We start from the raw sequence: 20,502 nt of genomic DNA on the forward strand, positions 1-20,502 counted from the left end.
TAGTCCGGATGTCTTTTAAGGAATCATCCTGAAATAAAGATAAGGATACATAGCACAGAGGAAATGTCTCTTTAGTACTGCTAAAAATCCGTACTCACCATATACTCTTTGACCCATGCTACCATCTCTCTAACAGAGGGTTCCTCTGGAGGAGGTCCACTGCAACTGCGGAAACAAGACCATTCGTAGCCTAAAAACAGTATCTTTATTAAACTTTCCACCATTTAGGGAACAATAGACTCCCACCAAGGGACCACAATCTACCATCAGGGAGCAGGATGTCACAATCAAAACACGACAAATGCTTTCTTTTTGACAAACCTTTTCTCCTCTTGTGATCGCCAGGAGGCGTAGTGGAGGACGACATTATACCGACACACTGTAGTAAAACCAGAGATGGAGCAATCAAGGAGAACCAAACATGTAGCATAAAAATAGGAAAGATCTTACCAAGCTTGAAGCTTATGAAGTTGAATGAATTTGTAAAAACAATCCACGTGGATTTTTCAGAAGAGTTCCTTTTTTCACCCAGTTTCCAGCAAACTTGCCATACCGGCTCTGGCAAGCGCCGGCAAACTGCAGAGCCGCAGGTAGGTGAAGCGGAGGAGCTGAGGGAGGCACAGGAATACCCTGAGCTAACAATTTTTTCCCCTCAGGGGAAGAAGATCAAGAAGAGAAAAGGACAGAAGAAAGAAGACCAGGACTGTAGTAAGTACACAGTCTGGCCCTAAGGAGGACACAAGGGTCCTCACCACCTGTCCAGACAAACAGGACAGAAAAAAACATGCAGAGGGGAGGTCCTTGTGCTCTCTTATAGGGCCAGCCATGTAGTTATTGGATAATTAAAATTTCTGCCTGTCCTACCAGCACAAAGGGGCAGAAAATACCCCATATTGTGCTGCTGGTTGGACGACAGGGAACCTTATTTTCAAGAGCCCCTTCATATAGGGCTTTTCTAAATAGGATAATACCTTTAAGCCTGCCAGCCCCAAGTGATTAAACTCTGATGGCATATTCTAAACAAAAGCCTTTTAGTAAAAAATAAAAATTCTGCTTTGGACGGAATATATAAAATAGGTTTATTTCTTTTCTTCTATGCAAATAAACTTTTGTAAAATATTGCACGATGGTTGAGTAGAAAAGTGCACATTGTATATCAGACGTTTCTCGTTTTTGGAGTGAATTCCAACACATTCAGAGCTTTCATTCAGGTGTCTTTCCTTTGACATCCTAAACTGTGTTATGTAAAAGCAGCAACACGGTTGTCAAGAACGTCGCCAGACACACTTGTAATGTGGCACTATTGTTACTGTTGTTGCTATTTGAAGGATCAGTACAGGGCCCTGTTGTTGATGTAGGATTGGATATTTTGTCCTTAAACTGGAAATTATAGATCATTGCAGAAAGGTTTGTGCTCTGTGGTATGTTTAGTGTTTGTTCTAGTGATTTGTTCGACACTGTCACCTAAAATATAAAAAGAAAATGTCAGATAAGATAGCAATTGATACAGCAAGAAAGAATTGGCATACTATGTATATTATAGACAGTACAGGCTAATGTTCTATATGAACCTATCTGGAGAGTCCATAATATTACTAACATAACCACAATAGACTAACATCAAAATTCTGATTATATACTTTTATACTTACTTTCAATGTATATGTTCCTGGAAGAAGCAGAAGGTAATACTCCCCATTTTCATTCGTCTGGTAAGGGCATATGCGTGCTCTTCCCTGGACATCCACTATAGCATTTTGGATAGGATTTCTATACATGTCAAGCACCTGTCCTTTTACCCCTACCAGGTCATTGAAAGAAAATACACAGTAAAAATAAAGCTTTGTAAAGGTCACTGAAATTACTTACAGTACAGTATTTATACTACTTGGAAAACAAAGATATTGATATCTTAAAAGTGATTTTCTGCACCCTTGGTCAATTTTGATTATGATGACCTGACATCAGTCTCACATGGTTGTGAGTACAATACTTGGACTCCATACCGATCAGCTGTTCCTTGCTGCCTCTAGTGGTGGTGCTGTACTGCAGCTCCACTCCTATTCACTTGTGTACTCTAACACCATTGCTATACAGTGGACTGAGCCCTTTTCTTTCAGCCCTTTTCCTGTATGTTCCAGTGCTAGAGACAGCTCGGGCAGTTGATCGTGTAGGGTCTGGGTGTCTGATACTGAGGAGAAGACATCCTTGTCAAACTGACCAGGAGACCAGAAAATCCATTTAAGATCATATCCCTCTGGTCTTTCTCTTCATTGTAAAATTAGGCTATTATTTCCAGTGGCTGTTTGAACAGTTTCTCAATACAAAGGTCACACATGATAGTCAAGACATGATTTTCCTCCTACGCCCAACAGCGGCACAAGATGGGGTGTTCCTGCCCCTGTGTACTGTTAGGACAGGTGGAACTTTTAATAGGCTAACAGGTTTTTAACCCTCCCATAAAAGGTCCAGGAGACCTCCCCCTCCCTGCGTTTTTTTCTGTCCTGTTACCAGGACAGGTGGAGGGAGAGGTCTCCTCTCCCTTTTACATTTCTTACAGAGTTTAGCTGACCTCTACTTCCCTAGTCCTTACCGGGGTTGGTGAGGTCGGCCGGCTACAGGTCCCTATAGGCGAAGTCCGGTGGCGTGTGGCTCCTGATTCCAGACATCGCTGGAGTACGGCGGAAGGCTCCCCTCCGGCACTCCGGGAGCCGGCCGCGAAGAGAGCTGTTGCACGCTGAGGCTCCGGACGCTGCCGCGCGTACCTGGGTGCGCGTGCGCAGGCTTATGGGGCCGCAGGGCCCTAGCGCGCGTCGCGGTTGGTCTCTGTCCGCGCGTGCGCAAGGTTCTTGACGCGCATGCGCGAGAGAACCGGCCCGCGCATGCGCGATACTACCTTCCCTCGGCAAGTGATTACGCCGAGGGAAGCATTATTCTTTTTAGAGTTAGAGGTAGAGGGAGCGAGTTTCCCTCGTTGGAGATGGGGGGGGGGGACCCTGGCACCAATGGTTTCCCTCCTAGGGTAAGGGGGCGGAGCTAAGGAGTGCCGCCTCCAACCCATACCCCCCCCTCCTCCCTCTCCTCCCCTGTGGTTATTTAAACCTGGTGTTGGCCCCAGCACGTTACCTGACAGCTAGCTCTCAGGTTGCTGGTACTGGTCTTCCAGGACAGTGAGCAGAATCCTTGTTAAGGCTTCAAAACCCTGCTTTAAGGTGATGTATTGTCTCTGCTGGGCCCAGGGGAAGGAAGAGGTAAGAGAAATAACTTAGTGTGTTTTTTCTTTCCCAGATGTCTTCCTCCTCCTCCATTACGGAGAATCCAAGAAGGAAGACTGCTAGCAAGCGCCGTCACCTGGCTTGCATTAGTTGTGAGACACCCCTCCCGGACGGTTACGCCTACCAGGCGTGCCGCGGGTGTCGGGGAACCCCGACTGAAGAGACTTCGGTCCGCAATGTTGTGGACTGGGTCAAGGAATTCGTGGAAGAATCCATGAAGAGGATGGAGTCTTCCTTCGCACAGTTAGCTAAGAGACCGCGTCTAGACTCCTCCTCATCTGCCCTACCCGCTGTGGAATCTCTACAGATTATAGAGGAGGGTTCCTCGGAAGGGGATGCCTTGGAACCAACCAAGCCGGTTTTTCCAGTGGAGAAAATGGCAAAACTGCTGAAACTCGTTCGCACAAGGGGTACCGAGGGGTCAGCAGCAGACACCCAGGTGGGACCCCCTAAGTCCTTCCAGGTTGACACTGAGATGGCCGGAAGGATAGAAGTGGAATGGAGATTCCCGGAGCGTCCGTTTAATGCCTCCAGGTGCTTCAGGGCGCTTTTTCCTCTGGCTGAGGCTCAAGACAAGCTCTGGGGTCCTCCACCCAGGGTCGATATGGCAGTCTCAAGGCTGTCAAAAGCGTACTGCCATTCCGGCAGACGATGGCTCCAACTTGCAGGATGTCATGGACCGAAGGTCAGAAGGCTCCCTTAGGCGCGCATATGCTTCCTCTTCAGCCCAGGTCTCGGTGGGCATAGCAGCCAGTGAGGTAGTGCGCAAGCTCCGTGAGGACATCTCTACACTGGAAAGAGACATCGACTCGGGTGTACACCGAGATGACCTTCTCACGGCCATGAAGGGGATCAATCTGATGGTAGACTATCTGACAGAGTCTACATTCTATCAAGTCAAGCTGGCGGCCAGGGCCATGGCTTTAACAACTGCCGCCAGCCGCCCGCTCTGGCTCAAACCTTGGAAAGTAGACAACACGTCAAAATTTAATCTCTGCGCGTTGCCATTTGAACCAGGCAGATTGTTTGGTCAAGAACTTGACCGTATCATGGAGGGGCTGGCCGACTCAAAGGGTAAGAGTCTGCCACAGCCTGCAGTAACCAGACAGCGCTCCTTTCGGGGGTATGGTTCATTTAGAGGAGCTGCCAGAGGCCAGTTCTGCAGGCGCCCCAGTGGACAACCGCGAAGTGGTGGTCGCGGAGCCACCCGTGGAGGAGAAAGACGAGCCGCGTTCGGACTGTCTCAGTCCCCTCCCCCGCGAGATTCCCGCGGTTGGAGGCCGTCTCTCTTTTCACCTAACAGCCTGGCAGCTCTACATTCAAGATCAATGGGTTCTCCATCTCATACGAGACAGCTACAGGATAAATTTTCTTTCCCCTCCCCCGGACAAATTTACGAGAACCCGCCCTTTTCAGGGCACCAAGCAGCTTCACCTGCAAAGGTCTGTGCAGGAGTACGTGGACAAGGCTGCATTGGACCCGGTCCCAGTTCAAGAACAAGGACAGGGGGTTTACTCCCCGGTGTTTCTGGTACCAAAGTCAACCGGCGGTTGGCGCATGATTATAGATTTAAGATATCTAAATCAATTTATTCGCAAAGTGCGATTCCGGATGGAGACCATAAAGTCGGTTCTCCCCTTTTTGCAGCCAGGAGATCTATTCGTCACCTTAGATCTAAGGGACGCATACCTCCATATTCCCATCTTCCCTCCACACAGAAAGTATTTGAGAATTGCGGTGTGTCTAAACGGGAAAGTGCAGCATTTCCAGTTTACGGCTCTTCCATTTGGTATCTCCTCGGCCCCCCACACCTTCACGAAGGTAGTGGCTCCGGTCATAGCCGCCTTGCGCCTCCAAGGGATATTTATTGTGCCGTATCTGGACGACTGGCTCTTGAAAGCCCAGTCAAAGGAGGTTCTTGCCACACAGCTGGGGTCCACAGTGGCATTCATAAGCGAGCTGGGCTGGCTGATAAACTGGCAAAAGTCGGTGGTGGTTCCATCTACCCGGCTTCAATTCCTGGGGTTCAACCTGGATTCTCTCAGTATGATGATCTCTCTGCCCCCTCCTCGGAAGGAGAAGATTGGCCGAGCAGTTCGACACCTGTCCCGAACCAGGAAGGTCACAGTCAGGACAGCTATGAAGGTCCTAGGACTTATGTCTGCAGCCATCGAGGCAGTTCCCTGGGCACTCTGGCATATGCGCCCATTACAACACGAGATCCTGAGAGAATGGAACCACAAGCCCTCGGGGCTTCAGAAGCCACTCCAGTTATCCATCAGAACCCGTCGATCACTGAAATGGTGGTCTCAACTAAAGGACGGGAGATCCCCGGTCCAGACCTCCTGGACCCTGTTGACCACAGATGCATCCCTTTCTGGCTGGGGAGCGCATCTAGGGGAGACCCTGGTTCAAGGCACCTGGAGCCAGCAGGAGAAGACTCGCTCCTCCAACTGGCGAGAGCTTATGGCAGTGTTTCTAGCACTTCGGAGTCTGATGCCTCACCTACAAGGGAAAGCAGTCAGAGTAAGGACAGACAATCTATCTGCTGTACATTACATCAACAAACAAGGAGGCACCAGGTCCCACTCCCTGATGCAGGTAACAGATCAAATATTCTCCTGGGCGGAGAAGAACGTGACCCATTTATCAGCAGTTCACATTCGAGGGCGGCTCAACATCCTCGCGGATCGTCTAAGCAGAGGGCTAGTGACTTCAGCCGAGTGGTCACTGAACCCAGGAATATTTCAACAGATAACCAGGATATGGGGTCTACCCGAGGTGGACCTGATGGCCACCCAACACAATGCCAAGGTGGGAAGCTTTTGCTTTCTCTACCGGGAGGACAATCCCTTGGCGATCAATGCCCTGTCGATACCCTGGAGGTTCAGACTGGTCTACATTTTTCCTCCAATCCCAATGATTCCCAGGGTGTTGGCAAAACTCAGGCAGGACCAGACCTCGGCAATTGTCATCATGCCGTTCTGGCCAAAGAGGGCATGGTTTACCCACCTCATGTTGATGAGTCGAGGGACTTACTGGAGGCTTCCACGTGTCCACAACCTGGTAACTTTGAACAGTCAGCTCTGCCAAGACCTGGACAGGTTCAACCTCACTGCCTGGAGGTTGACCGCGCCGTATGGAGAGGTAGAGGATTGTCCCAGGCAGTCCAGAGGACCCTGGCACACTGTAGAGCGGACTCTACCAATCGTAGCTATCAGAGAATAGCTAGGATATATAGAGAGTGGGGAGTCAGAAGACAGTGTGACATAACAACAGTGGAATCAGTCCTGGAATTCTTGCAGGACGGACTGGACAAGGGCTTGTCCCCTGCTACTTTGAAAGTACATGTGTCAGCACTGTCGGCTCTATTAGGGACTCAATTATCCCAGAATCCTCTGGTCAAACAATTCCAAAGAGGGGCCTCTAGGCTCCGACCCCCGGTCCAGCTCCCAGCCCCTCAGTGGGACTTAGCTGCGGTCCTTGGAGGCTTATGTGCCCCACCATTCGAACCACTGATGGAAGTGGACTTCAAACATCTCTCACTAAAGGTAGCCTTTTTGCTAGCAATCACATCTGCTAAGCGAGTTGGGGAACTTCAAGCCTTAGCGGGTTCAGAACCCTACACAGTCTTTTTCCCGGACAAAGTCCAATTAAGGTTTGTCCGGGGGGTTTTGCCTAAAGTTCCCACTACGGAAAATATAAACCAAACTATCACCTTTCCAACCTTTTTTCCTTCACCTTCCTCAGAGTGGGAGGAAAGAATGCATACCCTAGACCTGGTAAGGGCATTGCGTATATATTTGGATAGAACGGAACCGTTTCGCAGAGCAGAGAATCTGCTTATTAATTTCTTTGGTCACAATAGAGGGAGCAAAGCATCCAAACCCACCCTTTCTAGGTGGTTCAAGGAGGCTATCTCAGGCTCCCTACAGGCTCAGGGGCTGCCTGCGCCGGATTTTCTACGCGCCCACGCAACCAGAGCAGTAGCAGCCTCGTGGGCGGAGAGGCAGGCGCTTTTCGTGGACCAGATTTGCACGGCCGCATCCTAGAGTTCACATTTAACGTTTGTAAAACATTATAGGTTGGATTGGCGCACCTCAGAAGCTATGGCTTTTAGTCATTCAGTCCTGTCATCTGTCTGTCAGGACCCCCCCCCCCCCCCTTAGAGGGATGTTACTTGTTAAGTCCCCATCTTGTGCTGCTGTTGGGCGTAGGGGGAATGCAGGATTATGAAGATAATCTGTTTTCCCTTAGCCCCAACAGCGGCACAAGGCTCCCTCCCTTAATTTCGTATGTATTTACAATTATTTATACTGGATTATATAGTACTTGGTGACTAACGCAGGGAGGGGGAGGTCTCCTGGACCTTTTATGGGAGGGTTAAAAACCTGTTAGCCTATTAAAAGTTCCACCTGTCCTAACAGTACACAGGGGCAGGAACACTCCATCTTGTGCCGCTGTTGGGGCTAAGGGAAAACAGATTATCTTCATAATCCTGCATTATGTTAAGATTTCAGCAAATCATCTAAGACACATTGGAAGAAATTGCAAACTCACTGGCAGATAGTGTACTGCAATCTATTGTAGCAGCATAGTGGAGGAAATTTAAGCAAATGTCATCCGCAGACTAAAATCTTCTGTGCAAACTGACCTACACTGTGTGTTATAAACCTAAGCCTATAGCTGAACCAACATTACCGACAGACAAATCAGCCCTTAGGCTCTGCATTCGTGGAATTTCTGACTTGTCGTTACCTGACGGGTGTTGTACTTCTTCTACCCACCAGGGTCTTATGAACAAAAGCTTCTGTGTAGCTTTTTAAAAATTTCTTTTGATGTAATTTTAGACTTTTCTGATTTTTTTTTTCCACATCATTAGCTCTGAAGATCCATCACATACCTATATGGACTTGCTTTATGTACTCAATAACAGATATTTTATTGTCATTCCAAAATCCCTGAAGTGTGGAGGAATCTGGATATTTACAGCATGATAGCTCAATGGTGATCTCTATACATTGATGGTAGATGTAGTTGTAATCTTGCATGCCACCTGGAATCATAAAGAGTGCTGGTCACATTTATAAACTCACAGAAATAAACATCAGGCTCGAATCACACCAAATATAGTTTCATTCATCCTCTCAGTTTCATATACATATACCGCCAACCAAAACAGGGTATTATTAGAATTTCCTGCCTGTTTAGTATACAAAAGTACATAAACATGCAATGAAATGGCATAAACATAAGAATGTATATTGCAGAAGGTGAAGGTTCATGCTTTGTGAACGCAAAGTAATTCCAGTTATGCAGGTTTCTGATACTTCTTAGTACTGGCATTATGGCTGCCATTCCTGGACCTGTCCCGTGTCCTAATCTAAACACTACAGCAGTTATGCTCCCTATAACTAACCCTTCTTTGTTCACGCCTATCCCCTCACATTAACCTACAGGACATGCTGTCTTTACCTGTGAGTAACCATATATGTTCAGGCCCCTTGGATCTGTACATAAAGGGGCACTGGCTAGTGATGGCGCATACAGCTTTATTTATATGTGTAATCATAGTAACCATTTCATAAAAACAGCTGGACCACCGTATATGCTGCCCCTGCCCCTGTTACCTCTTGTGTCATCCCCTCTATCCCATAGACTGTAAGTTCTTGTGACCAGGACCCTCACTTTTATTGTGTGAATTTATTTATTACACTGTAAGGGCCTCTTCACACGGCATAAGCGCTTGGCTCATTCCGAGCCGTACACGCGAGAGTTTCTAAACACTTCCCATTCACTTTAATGGGATCACGTGTAAAGCCAGCTTTACGAGCGCTCCCATTGAAGTGAATGGGAAGTGTTTAGAAGCGCTCGCGTGTACGGCTCGGAATGAGCCAAGCGCTTATGCCGTGTGAAGGGGCCCTAATGTCTCATTTTGTCTGTATTTGAACCCTACAATTTGTAAAGTGCTGAGGAATATGTTGGCACTATATAAATAAACTGTACTATTCTTCTTCTTCTTTAGAATTCATATCACTATGCCATAAGTGAGTCTAAGTGCTGCCGCTATAATGTATAATGTGGCCGCATTACAGCTCTCTAAAACCTAGCCATAAAAAGGTTTTCCTATTAATGACACTTATTTCCTATCTGGAGGTTTGGGAATATAAGTCTGATCAGGGGGAATATGATCACTGGGAACTTCCTGCGATCAGAAGAACATACTGTGGTAATTCAAACTGTGGTAATTCATTTACAACCAATCCCTCATTACTGACTGCAGACATAGCAGAAAGCCGAGAAAATGAAACCCCGCCCACCAATGTGCTGAGAAAACCAGGAAGTGAAGAGAGCACACAGCCTGCAGGTTGGAGAACAAGTGAGATGGAAATACTCACTTACGAGTGTCTTCAAGTGTTCCATGTGAATGGAGTAGTGGTGCATATGCCACTGCTCAATCTACTTCTATGAGAAGATATTTTCTGGTGTCCTTATACAAGTGAGTACAGTGGAAAAACTCTTTTAAGGATAAGGCCCACATAGCGTGCCACAGCCATAAAATACTGCGGAAAAGACTGTGGCGGAAATGCATTGTGTTTTTTTCCTCGGCAATTCACAAAGTCCATACTTATATGGAAAACGCCATACACCATAAAAGTAGGTATAATTGACTTGCTGTGATTTTCAAAAACGCAACGATTTTTGTATTCATAGCTTTTCCGCTGTGGATTTTGTTTTGTAATGTGTGGATGGGATTAGCTAGAACGCTGTGTTTTCACAATGTGGGGTGCCAGCCTGAGTCTAGTTTTGACAGTGTAACATATACTGACAAATGGCCTAGGCTCATATTTAAAGGGGTTTAAAGGGGTTGTCCCATCAAAAGCATCCTATCTATACTGCTAGTTTATGTGGATTTAAGACTTTTTCAAAATATATTGCTATATCAAAACTGCTTTGTTTCGCCGCTATCTTAATTTATTCACTTAATTGTTTACACCGCGTTTCCATGACCATGGGCCTGGTGCTGAGCTTATCTGCTCAGTCCCCAAGTGACATAGCTGTCTGCTCTCAGGGGGGAGGGAGGGGTTGAGTGCTCGTCAGAAGCTCTGCGCTGTGTATGTCTCTGCCACAGACAAGTAACAGAGCTCCTCAGATAGGGGAGGGAGAGGTGAGTGCTCCGGTATTTCTGAGCTGTTTTATCTCCTACTCTTTCACTTATCAGTCGGTTTAATTGAATTTGGCTGATAAGGGCTGAGATAGGGAGTCTGGTACCTCTGTATGTATTACAAACTGTCTCAAATCCAACTCAGCTACATCAGCTTCATACTGTGGTAATTCATTTACAACCAATCCCTCATTACTGACTGCAGACATAGCAGAAAGCCGAGAAAATGAAACCCCGCCCACCAATGTGCTGAGAAAACCAGGAAGTGAAGAGAGCACACAGCCTGCAGGTTGGAGAACAAGTGAGATGGAAATACCCCTTTTACAAAAATGTACACTATCATCCAAAAATTTTTTATTGGGTGTCTTTGTATGAAAGTCACCTATATTATTCCACAAAACTGAAACATGATATTACTATATAAACCAGCCCAACAAATGCGAAAAGCAGGCGTGTAACTATGGGAATGCAGAGGAAGCAGTCGATACTGGGCCCTGGACTATGGGTTTCCAAGGTACCACATAAAATACACCATTATTCTATATGGCCCAAAGTTGGTAGGGGCCCCATTAAGGATTCTGCATTGGGGCCAAGAAGCTTCAAGGGACACTTTTTCTGAAACATAAGTGGTAAATGGATCCCATAGACGCATTTGGTATATTTCCCTGAAACCTTGTTAGCACATACAGTACAACAAACGCAGTGTGAATGAAGCATTATTGTGATAACCAAAACACGTTACTAATATGTAGCTATGTTAAATGTAATAATGAGTGATTGAGTTATACACATATGGGACATTGCAATACTCACCATTGCCATAGAAATCCATTAGCCTGCATTATGTGAATAAGACACACATTAAAAATTGTCACAAAATAGTTTATGATCTGCAGATAGAAAAGCTACTGAAACCTGGATTGTCCCTAGCCAACCTACAAATGCTAAAACTATATGGCAACACTATAATACCCAAATATACAATATGTCGCTGCACCAAAAGTAAGCCTATATGTTAAAACAGATTTGTTCCCAGAATATGCCCTATAGTATACTGACAGGTCCACTGATATTGTACTGCAAGCTGCAACTAAAAAGTATTGTACGACCTGGTTACCAGCAACTAATAAGTAACTATGGGGCCAATTTATCATTACTTTTGCTTCAGAATTCTGGTGTTGTAACCTATTTTGTGACTTTTTTAATGGTTGCGCCTAATTTATCAAATGTGTGTGCCATTTATGTAGTGATTTGTAAAAACGACTTAGAATGTGTGTGTGGTTTAGACTGTGCATAGGTTAAGGTCTAATTCATTCTATGCGACTTTTTAATAAGTCACTAAATTTTTGCACAAGCATATGCCACTTCTAAATTTACTTTACAAATACGCTTGAAATCCTAGATGAACTTTCCGGTCTTCCACCCACGAGAACTGCAACAAATTTATGAACCAATGCAAGACATTGTGACAAATCCGTCACAAAAGATACAGTAGAAAAAAATCATGATAAATCGGCCCCTTTATTTTTGACATTTAGTACACTATTTCAGCATATCTGTCACTTTAATAGGCTGACCTCTAAGGTAAGACCATACAATGACTTTGGATGTGGTGGGAGATCGAAGATCATGTCGCACTGTGAATGGAGTCACATTGTGACCCCGAGGATGCTGTGACTTCCAGTGAGAAGAAAACAAAACAAGAAGTGCTAGATCTGGGTTAATCTGGGTTACTCTCAGGAAGACACGGTAACCTAGCATGTAGCCCTAGCATAAATAGGACAGCAAATTCATGTTGTGTACATTTATGTCAATGGATACAGACACAGAATCAGTCTATGGCTGTTCTCTGCAACATGTCCTTTGCTGTCATAGTATGACGGAAGACAGCAACGGACATTAATAATGGTGGCATGAACGCCTCCGAAAACTGTCCACATGCATTATATTATTATAAGCGAGTTTTCAAGACAATTAAGGGTTAGGGCACAACATTTGAAAGGAGTTTGTATGTTCTCCCAGTGTTTGCATGGGTTTCCTCCATGTACTCCAGTTTCCTCTCAAAGACATACTTATAGGGAATGGAGATTGTGAGCCCTATATGGCACAGTGATTGCCAATATCTGTATAGCGCTGCAGAATATGATGGCTACTACTCTCAACCAGTCTCTTCTCATAAACTAGTTATTTTCATAACATACTTTAGCATTGTATACAAAATGCCATATAATAGAAATGATTATGACAATGAACACTTAAAAGTTCTCACCTTTAACTTTGTACCATGAAGCTCCATTTGTGATGCCATTATCAAAACCACTGGAGCCAGGACAAGAATTGGCACTGAACATATTGTTATTATTTTTGGAGTATAGCAAAGCTAGGTATTTTAACACATCATAGTCTGGAGGTGCTGTATGAAAAATATGAGAGATCAGTTAAATACTCTAAAATACTCTACTTAAAGACCATTATTATTTGTAAGCTGCAGTTTTAGAAATGTAAATATCCTATACAGTGGCATAACTAGGAATGGCGGGGCCCCGTGGCGAACTTTTGACATGCCCCCCCCCCCCCCCAACCGACACTGACGCCGAAGACCTTGACCGACCCCCCTCCTCCGCACTCTATTATGTCCTTTAGTAAGCCCTGCACACAGTATTATAGCCCATAGTGTCCCCTGCACACAGTATCATAGCCCATAGTGTCCCCTGCACATACTAGTATGCCCCACAGTGGCCCTACACACAGTATTATCCCTCATAGTGGCTCCTGCACACAGTATTATATCCCATAATGGCCCCTGCACACAGTATTATGTCCCTTAGTGGCCCCTGCACACAGTATTATCCCCCATAGTGGCTCCTACACACAGTATTATCCCCACTGTGGACACCCATAAACAATTATTATACTCTGGAGTCTTTTCAGACCCCAGAGTATAATAATCGGAGACCCGGGGGAATAAAAACATAAAAAAACCCTGTTTCTTACCTGTCCCCGGCTCCTACGCTGTCTTCTCCGCTGCCGTCCTTGTTCTATGACGTCGGACGTCACATGACCTGGGAAGCAGACTGGGTTCATGTGACGTCAGACAAGAAGGAAGGAGGCCTGGCCAGGATCGTGGAGAGGTAAGTAACAGTGTTTGTTACGTTCCCTTACCTCTCCCGGTCTGCCGATCATTATACTCGGGGGTCTGCAAAGACCTCCGAGTATAATGATAGCAGCGGTAGCGGCTGTCACCGGGCACCCAATGTCCCGGGCCCTGTGGCAGCTGCCTCCGCTGCTATGGCGGTAGTTACGCCCCTGATCCTATACCACATCTTTTGTTCAGTACCTTGGGTTTCTTTCCTAAACTAATCCACTGAAGCTCTTACCGCAATTAAGTAATATTTGGTGCCATTTACATGCAGAATTTGTAAAAGCAACACCAGATTCTTCTCTAATGTATTCCTCTCAATCTTTCAATGTTATCTTAGTCTTGTGGGAAATATTAGGGAGGTGTTCCAAATTAGACCTTCACATCTAAAAGACCCATTTTCTTTTCTTAAAAATTATTAAATCTCTTTAAAAAAAAAATCAACTTTGCTCAAGTATTATCACATTTTATTTGAAGCAATATATTGATGCAGCTTGGCCCATGTGAACATACAGTGGGGCAAAAAAGTATTTAGTCAGTCACCAATAGTGCAAGTTCCACCACTTAAAAAGATGAGAGGCGTCTGTAATTTACATCATAGGTAGACCTCAACTATGAGAGACAAAATGAGAAAACAAATCCAGAAAATCACATTGTCTGATTTTGTAAGAATTTATTTGCAAATTATGGTGGAAAATAAGTATTTGGTCAGTAACAAAATTTAATCTCAATACTTCGTTATATATCCTTTGTTGGCAATGACAGAGGTCAAACGTTTTCTGTAAGTCTTCACAAGGTTGGCACACACTGTTGTTGGTATGTTGGCCCATTCCTCCATGCAGATCTCCTCTAGAGCACTGATGTTTTGGGGCTGTCGCTTGGCAACACGGACTTTCAACTCCCTTCAAAGGTTTTCTATAGGGTTGAGATCTGGAGACTGGCTAGGCCACTCCAGGACCTTGAAATGCTTCTTACAAAGCCACTCCTTCGTTGCCCTGGCGGTGTGCTTTAGATCATTGTCATGTTGAAAGACCCAGCCATGTTTCATCTTCAATGCCCTTGCTGATGGAAGGAGGTTTGCACTCAAAATCTCCCGATACATGGCCCCATTCATTCTTTCATGTACCCGGATCAGTCGTCCTGGCCCCTTTGCAGAGAAACAGCCCCAAAACATGATGTTTCCACCCCCATGCTTTACAGTAGGTATGGTGTTTGATGGATGCAACTCAGTATTCTTTTTCCTCCAAACACGAAAAGTTGTGTTTCTACCAAACAGTTCCAGTTTGGTTTCATCAGACCATAGGACATTCTCCCAATACTCTTCTGGATCATCCAAATGCTCTCTAGCAAACTTCAGACGGGCCCGGACATGTACTGGCTTAAGCAGTAGGACACGTCTGGCACTGCAGGATCTGAGTCCCTGGCGGCATAGTGTGTTACTGATGGTAGGCTTTGTAACATTGGTCCCAGCTCTCTGCAGTTCATTCACTAGGTCCCACCGCGTGGTTCTGGGATTTTTGCTCACCATTCTTGTGATCATTTTGACCCCACGGGGTGAGATTTTGCGTGGAGCCCCAGATCGAGGGAGATTATCAGTGGTCTTGTATGTCTTCCATTTTCTAATTATTGCTCCCACAGTTGATTTCTTCAATCCAAGCTGGTTGCCTATTGCAGATTCAGTCTTCCCAGCCTGGTGCAGGGCTACAATTTTGTTTCTGGTGTCCTTTGACAGCTTTTTGGTCTTCACCATAGTGGAGTTTGGAGTCTGACTGTTTGAGGGTGTGCACAGGTGTCTTTTTATACTGATAACAAGTTTAAACAGGTGCCATTACTACAGGTAATGAGTGGAGGAAAGAGGAGACTCTTAAACAGGTCTGTGAGAGCCAGAAATCTTGATTGTTTGTAGGTGACCAAATACTTATTTTCCACCATAATTTGCAAATAAATTCTTACAAAATCAGACAATGTGATTTTCTGGATTTGTTTTCTCATTTTGTCTCTCATAGTTGAGGTCTACCTATGATGTAAATTACAGACGCCTCTCATCTTTTTAAGTGGTGGAACTTGCACTATTGGTGACTGACTAAATACTTTTTTGCCCCACTGTACCTTCATCCAAGTTATAAGCAACTTTTCATAAATGAATAGTGCATTTGAATATAAGAAACTTTCTAACATATCTTAAAGTTTCTTATTTTCTCCTGCTCCTTATTTTCAATCTGAATGCTTGTTCATATAAGATTCCTCTCCTACTCAGCTTCACACATCAAAGAGCATGGAAGGTTATTGTAAGAGGCTGCTGTTGGCTAGTTGATTGTCTTATTCTGTGCATTGGTAGCATCTTATCAACAAGCTTAGCAATGCTAGAACTTGGAGTAGCAGCAATTATTTGAGTGTTTTTTTCTAGCAGCCTCATCCTACCTCCCCCTCCTATATATACTAATACACACATGGACAAAATTGTTGGTACCCTTTGTTTAATGAAAGAAAAACCCACAATGGTCACTGAAATAACTTGAATCTCACAAATGTAATAATAAATAAAAATTCTATGAAAATTAACAAATGAAAGTCAGACATTGCTTTTCGCTACAACAGAATTTAAAAAAATAAATAAATAAAACTCATGAAACAGGCCTGGAAAGAAATGATGGTTCCCTTAACTTAATACTTTGTTGCACAACTTTTTGAGGCAATCGCTACAATCAGACGATTCCTGTAACTGTCAATGAGACGTCTGCTCCTCTCAGCAGGTATTTTGGCCCACTCCTCATGAGCAAACTGCTCCAGTTGTCTCAAGTTTGAAGGGTGTCTTTTCCAGACAGCATGTTTCAGCTCCTTCCAAAGATGCTCAATAGGATTTATGTCAGGGCTCATAGAAGGCCACTTCAGAATAGTCCAATGTTATACTCTTAGGCCCCGTTCACACGGGGCATGGGACCACTTATTTTGCTCCTGATTTTGACACAGTAAGCCGCGTCAGAATAGCACCAAAATGCGCCTGCCGCGACTGTCGCAGCTTCCAACAGTCGAAGCTTCCCGCACTGGAGTAGGCCCAAATAAATGGGCCTAGTCCAAAGGGTGCTGCCGTGAGGCACACGCCACGGCTGAATCAGAGGCGGAATCTGCCTGAAGAAAGGGCAGCTCGCTTCTTTTTTTTCCGCTAGCGGGAACAAACTGCTAGCGCAAAAAAGAACGCTAGTGGTCTATATAGACCTCTATTGTGAGGGGGCGGATTTTGAGGAGGAAATCTGCCCTCTCTTTCTCCATGTGAACGAGCCCTTAGCCATTCTTAGCTGTGTGTTTTGGGTCATTATCCTGTTGCAAGACCTCATGAGGAGCAACTGAGACCAAGCTTTCTGACACTGGGCAGCACATTTCTCTCTAGAATCTCTCGATAGTCTTGAGATTTCATTGTACCCTGCACAGATTCAAGACACCATGTGCCAGATGCAGAAAAGCAGCCCCAGAACATAACAGAGCCTCCTTCATGTTTCACAGTAGGGACAGAGTTTTCAAGATATGCTTCATTTTTCCATCTGTGAACATAGAGCTGATGTGCCTTGCCAAAAATTTTGATTTTAATCTCATCTGTCCATAGGACATTCTCCCAGAAACTTTGTGGCTTGTCAAGATGTATTTTGGCAAATTACTTTTGTCAGATTCAACTTATTTTTGTAACCATTGTGGGTTTTTGTCTATGTGCGTATGTAGATAGTAACTTAGCTTTAAAAGTGAAGAAAAAAGTATCTTATTTTCATCTGAACTGTTTATTCATGTACCTTTCCTGTTACAAGCCAGCTCTCATGCAGCAAGATCATGGGAGCCACCTGTTCTCATAACAGCCGGGAGCCTTAATATTACTATTGAGGCTGGTCAATAGTAACATAGTGAAAGTCCCACAGACTGCAAAATAGTTGTAATGCAGTCTATAGGACCGGCGATCTTTTGATTGGCTAATAAAATATAAAAAAAAAATAAATGAAAAAAGTTAAAAAAATATGTATATTAAAAAAAAATTCAAATCAGCCCAGTTTCCCTGTGAAACACATACACATTAAGTATCATTGTTTCTTGTGTCCATAAACGTGTGGTCTATGAACTTATAAAACTATTTTTCCTGTAGGGTTTAGAAGATTGGGAGTCAAAAACGAATATCGAAAAATGGTAGGAAGGGGTTAAATAATACAGTGTATATTTTTCAATGTATTTTATACGGTAAATCTTTGAGACATTGAGAAAAAGAATCTTACTAGTATATGAGTTATCATATGGATAGCTGGCAACCAGGGCGCCTCCATGGAAGTTGGCAGATAGTACAAAACTTTCACTTTGAATCCAATTCATAACTGCTTGTGTTTCTGGCTGGATTGGATCTGTGTTCTCTTGAAACGCATCAGGGAAATTCCTGTTCAGATCATAGTAATTTGCATTGTACCTAGAAATTGAAATCTTAAGTTATGAGATGAATATGAAATGCAGAGTTACCCAAATGTTTAAAGAAGACTGTCATTAAATATAGTTCATTCCCTGTGTAACACATTATACAGTATAACACAGGGGATTTCATAGCAATACATTTCTCATCAAATCTAATTAACCACTAACTGTAATGAAACATTACTGTTAGAAACACACCAGTGTTTTATATCATCCCCAATATATTGGTTATAAAAGCAGACATTAGGGAGAATTTATTTAAACTGGCAATCTATATGCCTACCTTGGTGAAGCCTCAGACTGATGCTAACTGCACTGAAGACTTGAGTTACAGTAAATTTTGCCAAGATGTCCTCAACTGGACCTGCCTTTGTTTTCTCCCCTCCCACTTTATAAAAAGAAGAAAATGAAGGCACAGAATGAGGGAAGGGGCATATATTTGGTGCAAAAAACGGACATGTACCAAAGATGTAGCACAAATATTTCCATCTATGCCAGTTTTCTGGAGTATGTATGTAGTTCTGGGAATAGTAATTTCCCCACAATGCATATGTATCAGTCACACTGGTGTGTCATGGGCAGATAAGATCAACAAAAATGGCACTGTATCAGAGTTAGAAGACAGGTTGGGGTCATGACAACATATGGTGTGTAGCTTGTTCTCCATTAGATTGATGTAATGGAATTGCTAAGACAGCAATTCCCAGAACGGTTAAACCCTGGGAGGGGCACAAGAGACAGTGAGCCCTAAGCTGAAGCCCCCCGCTTTCCCTTCCTATTGCCAGGCCCTATCCTAGGTAATAGGCGACAACCACGAGGACAAACCCTCCCTGAATACGTGAAACACAAAACGCAGACAAGACGAACAACAACAAAGGGAGGTCAGCTAGCCAGGGTTCGGTAACAGGAGAGCGATGCAGTGCCAAATCGGAGTAAAGAGAATAGTCAATGAGAAAAGCCAAAGGTCAGGTATAATAGTATAAGCAACAGGTACAGTAAGAGCAGGTATGCGCACGGCAAGAACAAGCACTGGTGTGAATGGGAACCAAGGCTAAATAGGGAGGAAGAACCCGCCCATGGAGTTCACAGGAAGGCAGGCTGTCAATCAAAGGGCAAGGCCAGATTAACCACTAAATGGACAGAGGCAACCTAGGCAGAAGACGGGTGTGGTGCAAATCCAATTAAGGACTAGAGCCGTGTTCACACAGTGCAACTAAAAACTTTACGCAGATTATCAAACTGCACGCGCCTCCTGCGCCGCAGCACACGAGCAGAGGGTGGCGCAGGGGCCCGAACAGGTAGAGATGTTACAGTACCCCCCCTTTTATGAGGGGCCACCGGACCCTCACCAGACAAACCAGCTCTAGAGGGATTCTGAGTTTTCCCTGCCTTGTATTTTGGTTCTGCTTGAACCACAGACACTTGAGAACCAGGCAAACATTTTTTATTCATCCGGCGTTTCTGATACCACCAGGTTTTAATACCGGAGGGGCGCTCCCAACTTTTGGTAGCTGAGACCTTCTCCTCAGTGACACAATCTACAGAATGTAAAGCAATACAGTGGGATGAGCACTGATCTCCCCACTTTACCAACTCCTTTTTACCCCAATCCAAAATAGGGTTATGGAGCTTCAGCCAGGGGAACCCCAAAATAACATCAGCAGAGAGATTCTCCATAACAAAAAGGCTTATGACCTCTGAATGTGAAGAACCCACTTGCAAAGAGATCAAGGAGGTTTTAAAACTGACTTTACCCCTGGCCAGTGGAGTAGAATCCGCTCCCGTAACAGACATAGGCGAGTCCAGTGGCAAAAGCTCAATGCCCAAAGATTCAACAACTGAATATTTAACAAAATTTGCTGCAGACCCAGAGTCAACTAGGGCCTTGCCAGAAACAGATCTGTCTCCAGAGGACAGAGACACAGATAACAACATCTTATTGTTATTCCCACCAAATACCTGGTTGCCTGAGTGGTTCTTCTGATTACCACTCAGGCACTGAAGTCTTTGTGCAGGTGACAAGGGTCTGATAGAGCAGTCTCGGATGACATGACCAGAGGAACCACAGTACAGGCACAGGTTATTCCTGAGACGATGCTCTCGTCGTGTCTTGGCGTCCATAGCTCCCAGTTGCATGGGTTCCTCACCAGAAGTGATGGGAGGAAAGGTAGGTTTTTCAGAGGAGAGAGAGGAAGAGACAGAAAACTTGGAGGCAACAGACCCTACTCTCTCTTTTAAATTTTCTCGGATCTTGCGGTCAATACGGACCGCCAAAGTCATGGCCTTCTCAAGAGTCGGGGGATCTGGGTGACCAACCCAGAGCTCCTTAACACGGTCACACAAACCTTTTTTAAAGTGAGCCTTTAGCGCTGACTCACACCAACCTGCAGTTACACTGTACTTACAGAACTCTGCGCAATACTCCTCTGCAGAGCGTTTTCCCTGCCGCATGGTGAGGAGTTGAGATTCCGCAAGCGCAATGT

The 20,502-nt window shown here is 44.7% G+C and overlaps 1 protein-coding gene across 1 annotated transcript in view; it reads right to left on the reverse strand.

Annotated features, from left to right (window-relative positions):
- Positions 1–1,134: 1,134 nt before the first annotated feature.
- The window catches only part of CPM (carboxypeptidase M), a 43,725-nt gene continuing 24,357 nt past the window's right edge, over positions 1,135–20,502 (reverse strand). The window contains exons 4-8 of the mRNA XM_075274438.1: positions 17,833–18,017; positions 12,710–12,853; positions 8,179–8,331; positions 1,653–1,801; positions 1,135–1,464 (exon numbers count right to left, since the gene is read on the reverse strand). Coding sequence (XP_075130539.1) covers positions 1,231–1,464; positions 1,653–1,801; positions 8,179–8,331; positions 12,710–12,853; positions 17,833–18,017 — 865 coding nt within the window. The 3' untranslated portion in view covers positions 1,135–1,230. The remainder of the gene's footprint in view (positions 1,465–1,652; positions 1,802–8,178; positions 8,332–12,709; positions 12,854–17,832; positions 18,018–20,502) is intronic.

This window comes from Leptodactylus fuscus, chromosome 5 (genome assembly GCF_031893055.1).
Source record: "Leptodactylus fuscus isolate aLepFus1 chromosome 5, aLepFus1.hap2, whole genome shotgun sequence".
In the NCBI taxonomy this organism is placed as follows: domain Eukaryota; kingdom Metazoa; phylum Chordata; class Amphibia; order Anura; family Leptodactylidae; genus Leptodactylus; species Leptodactylus fuscus.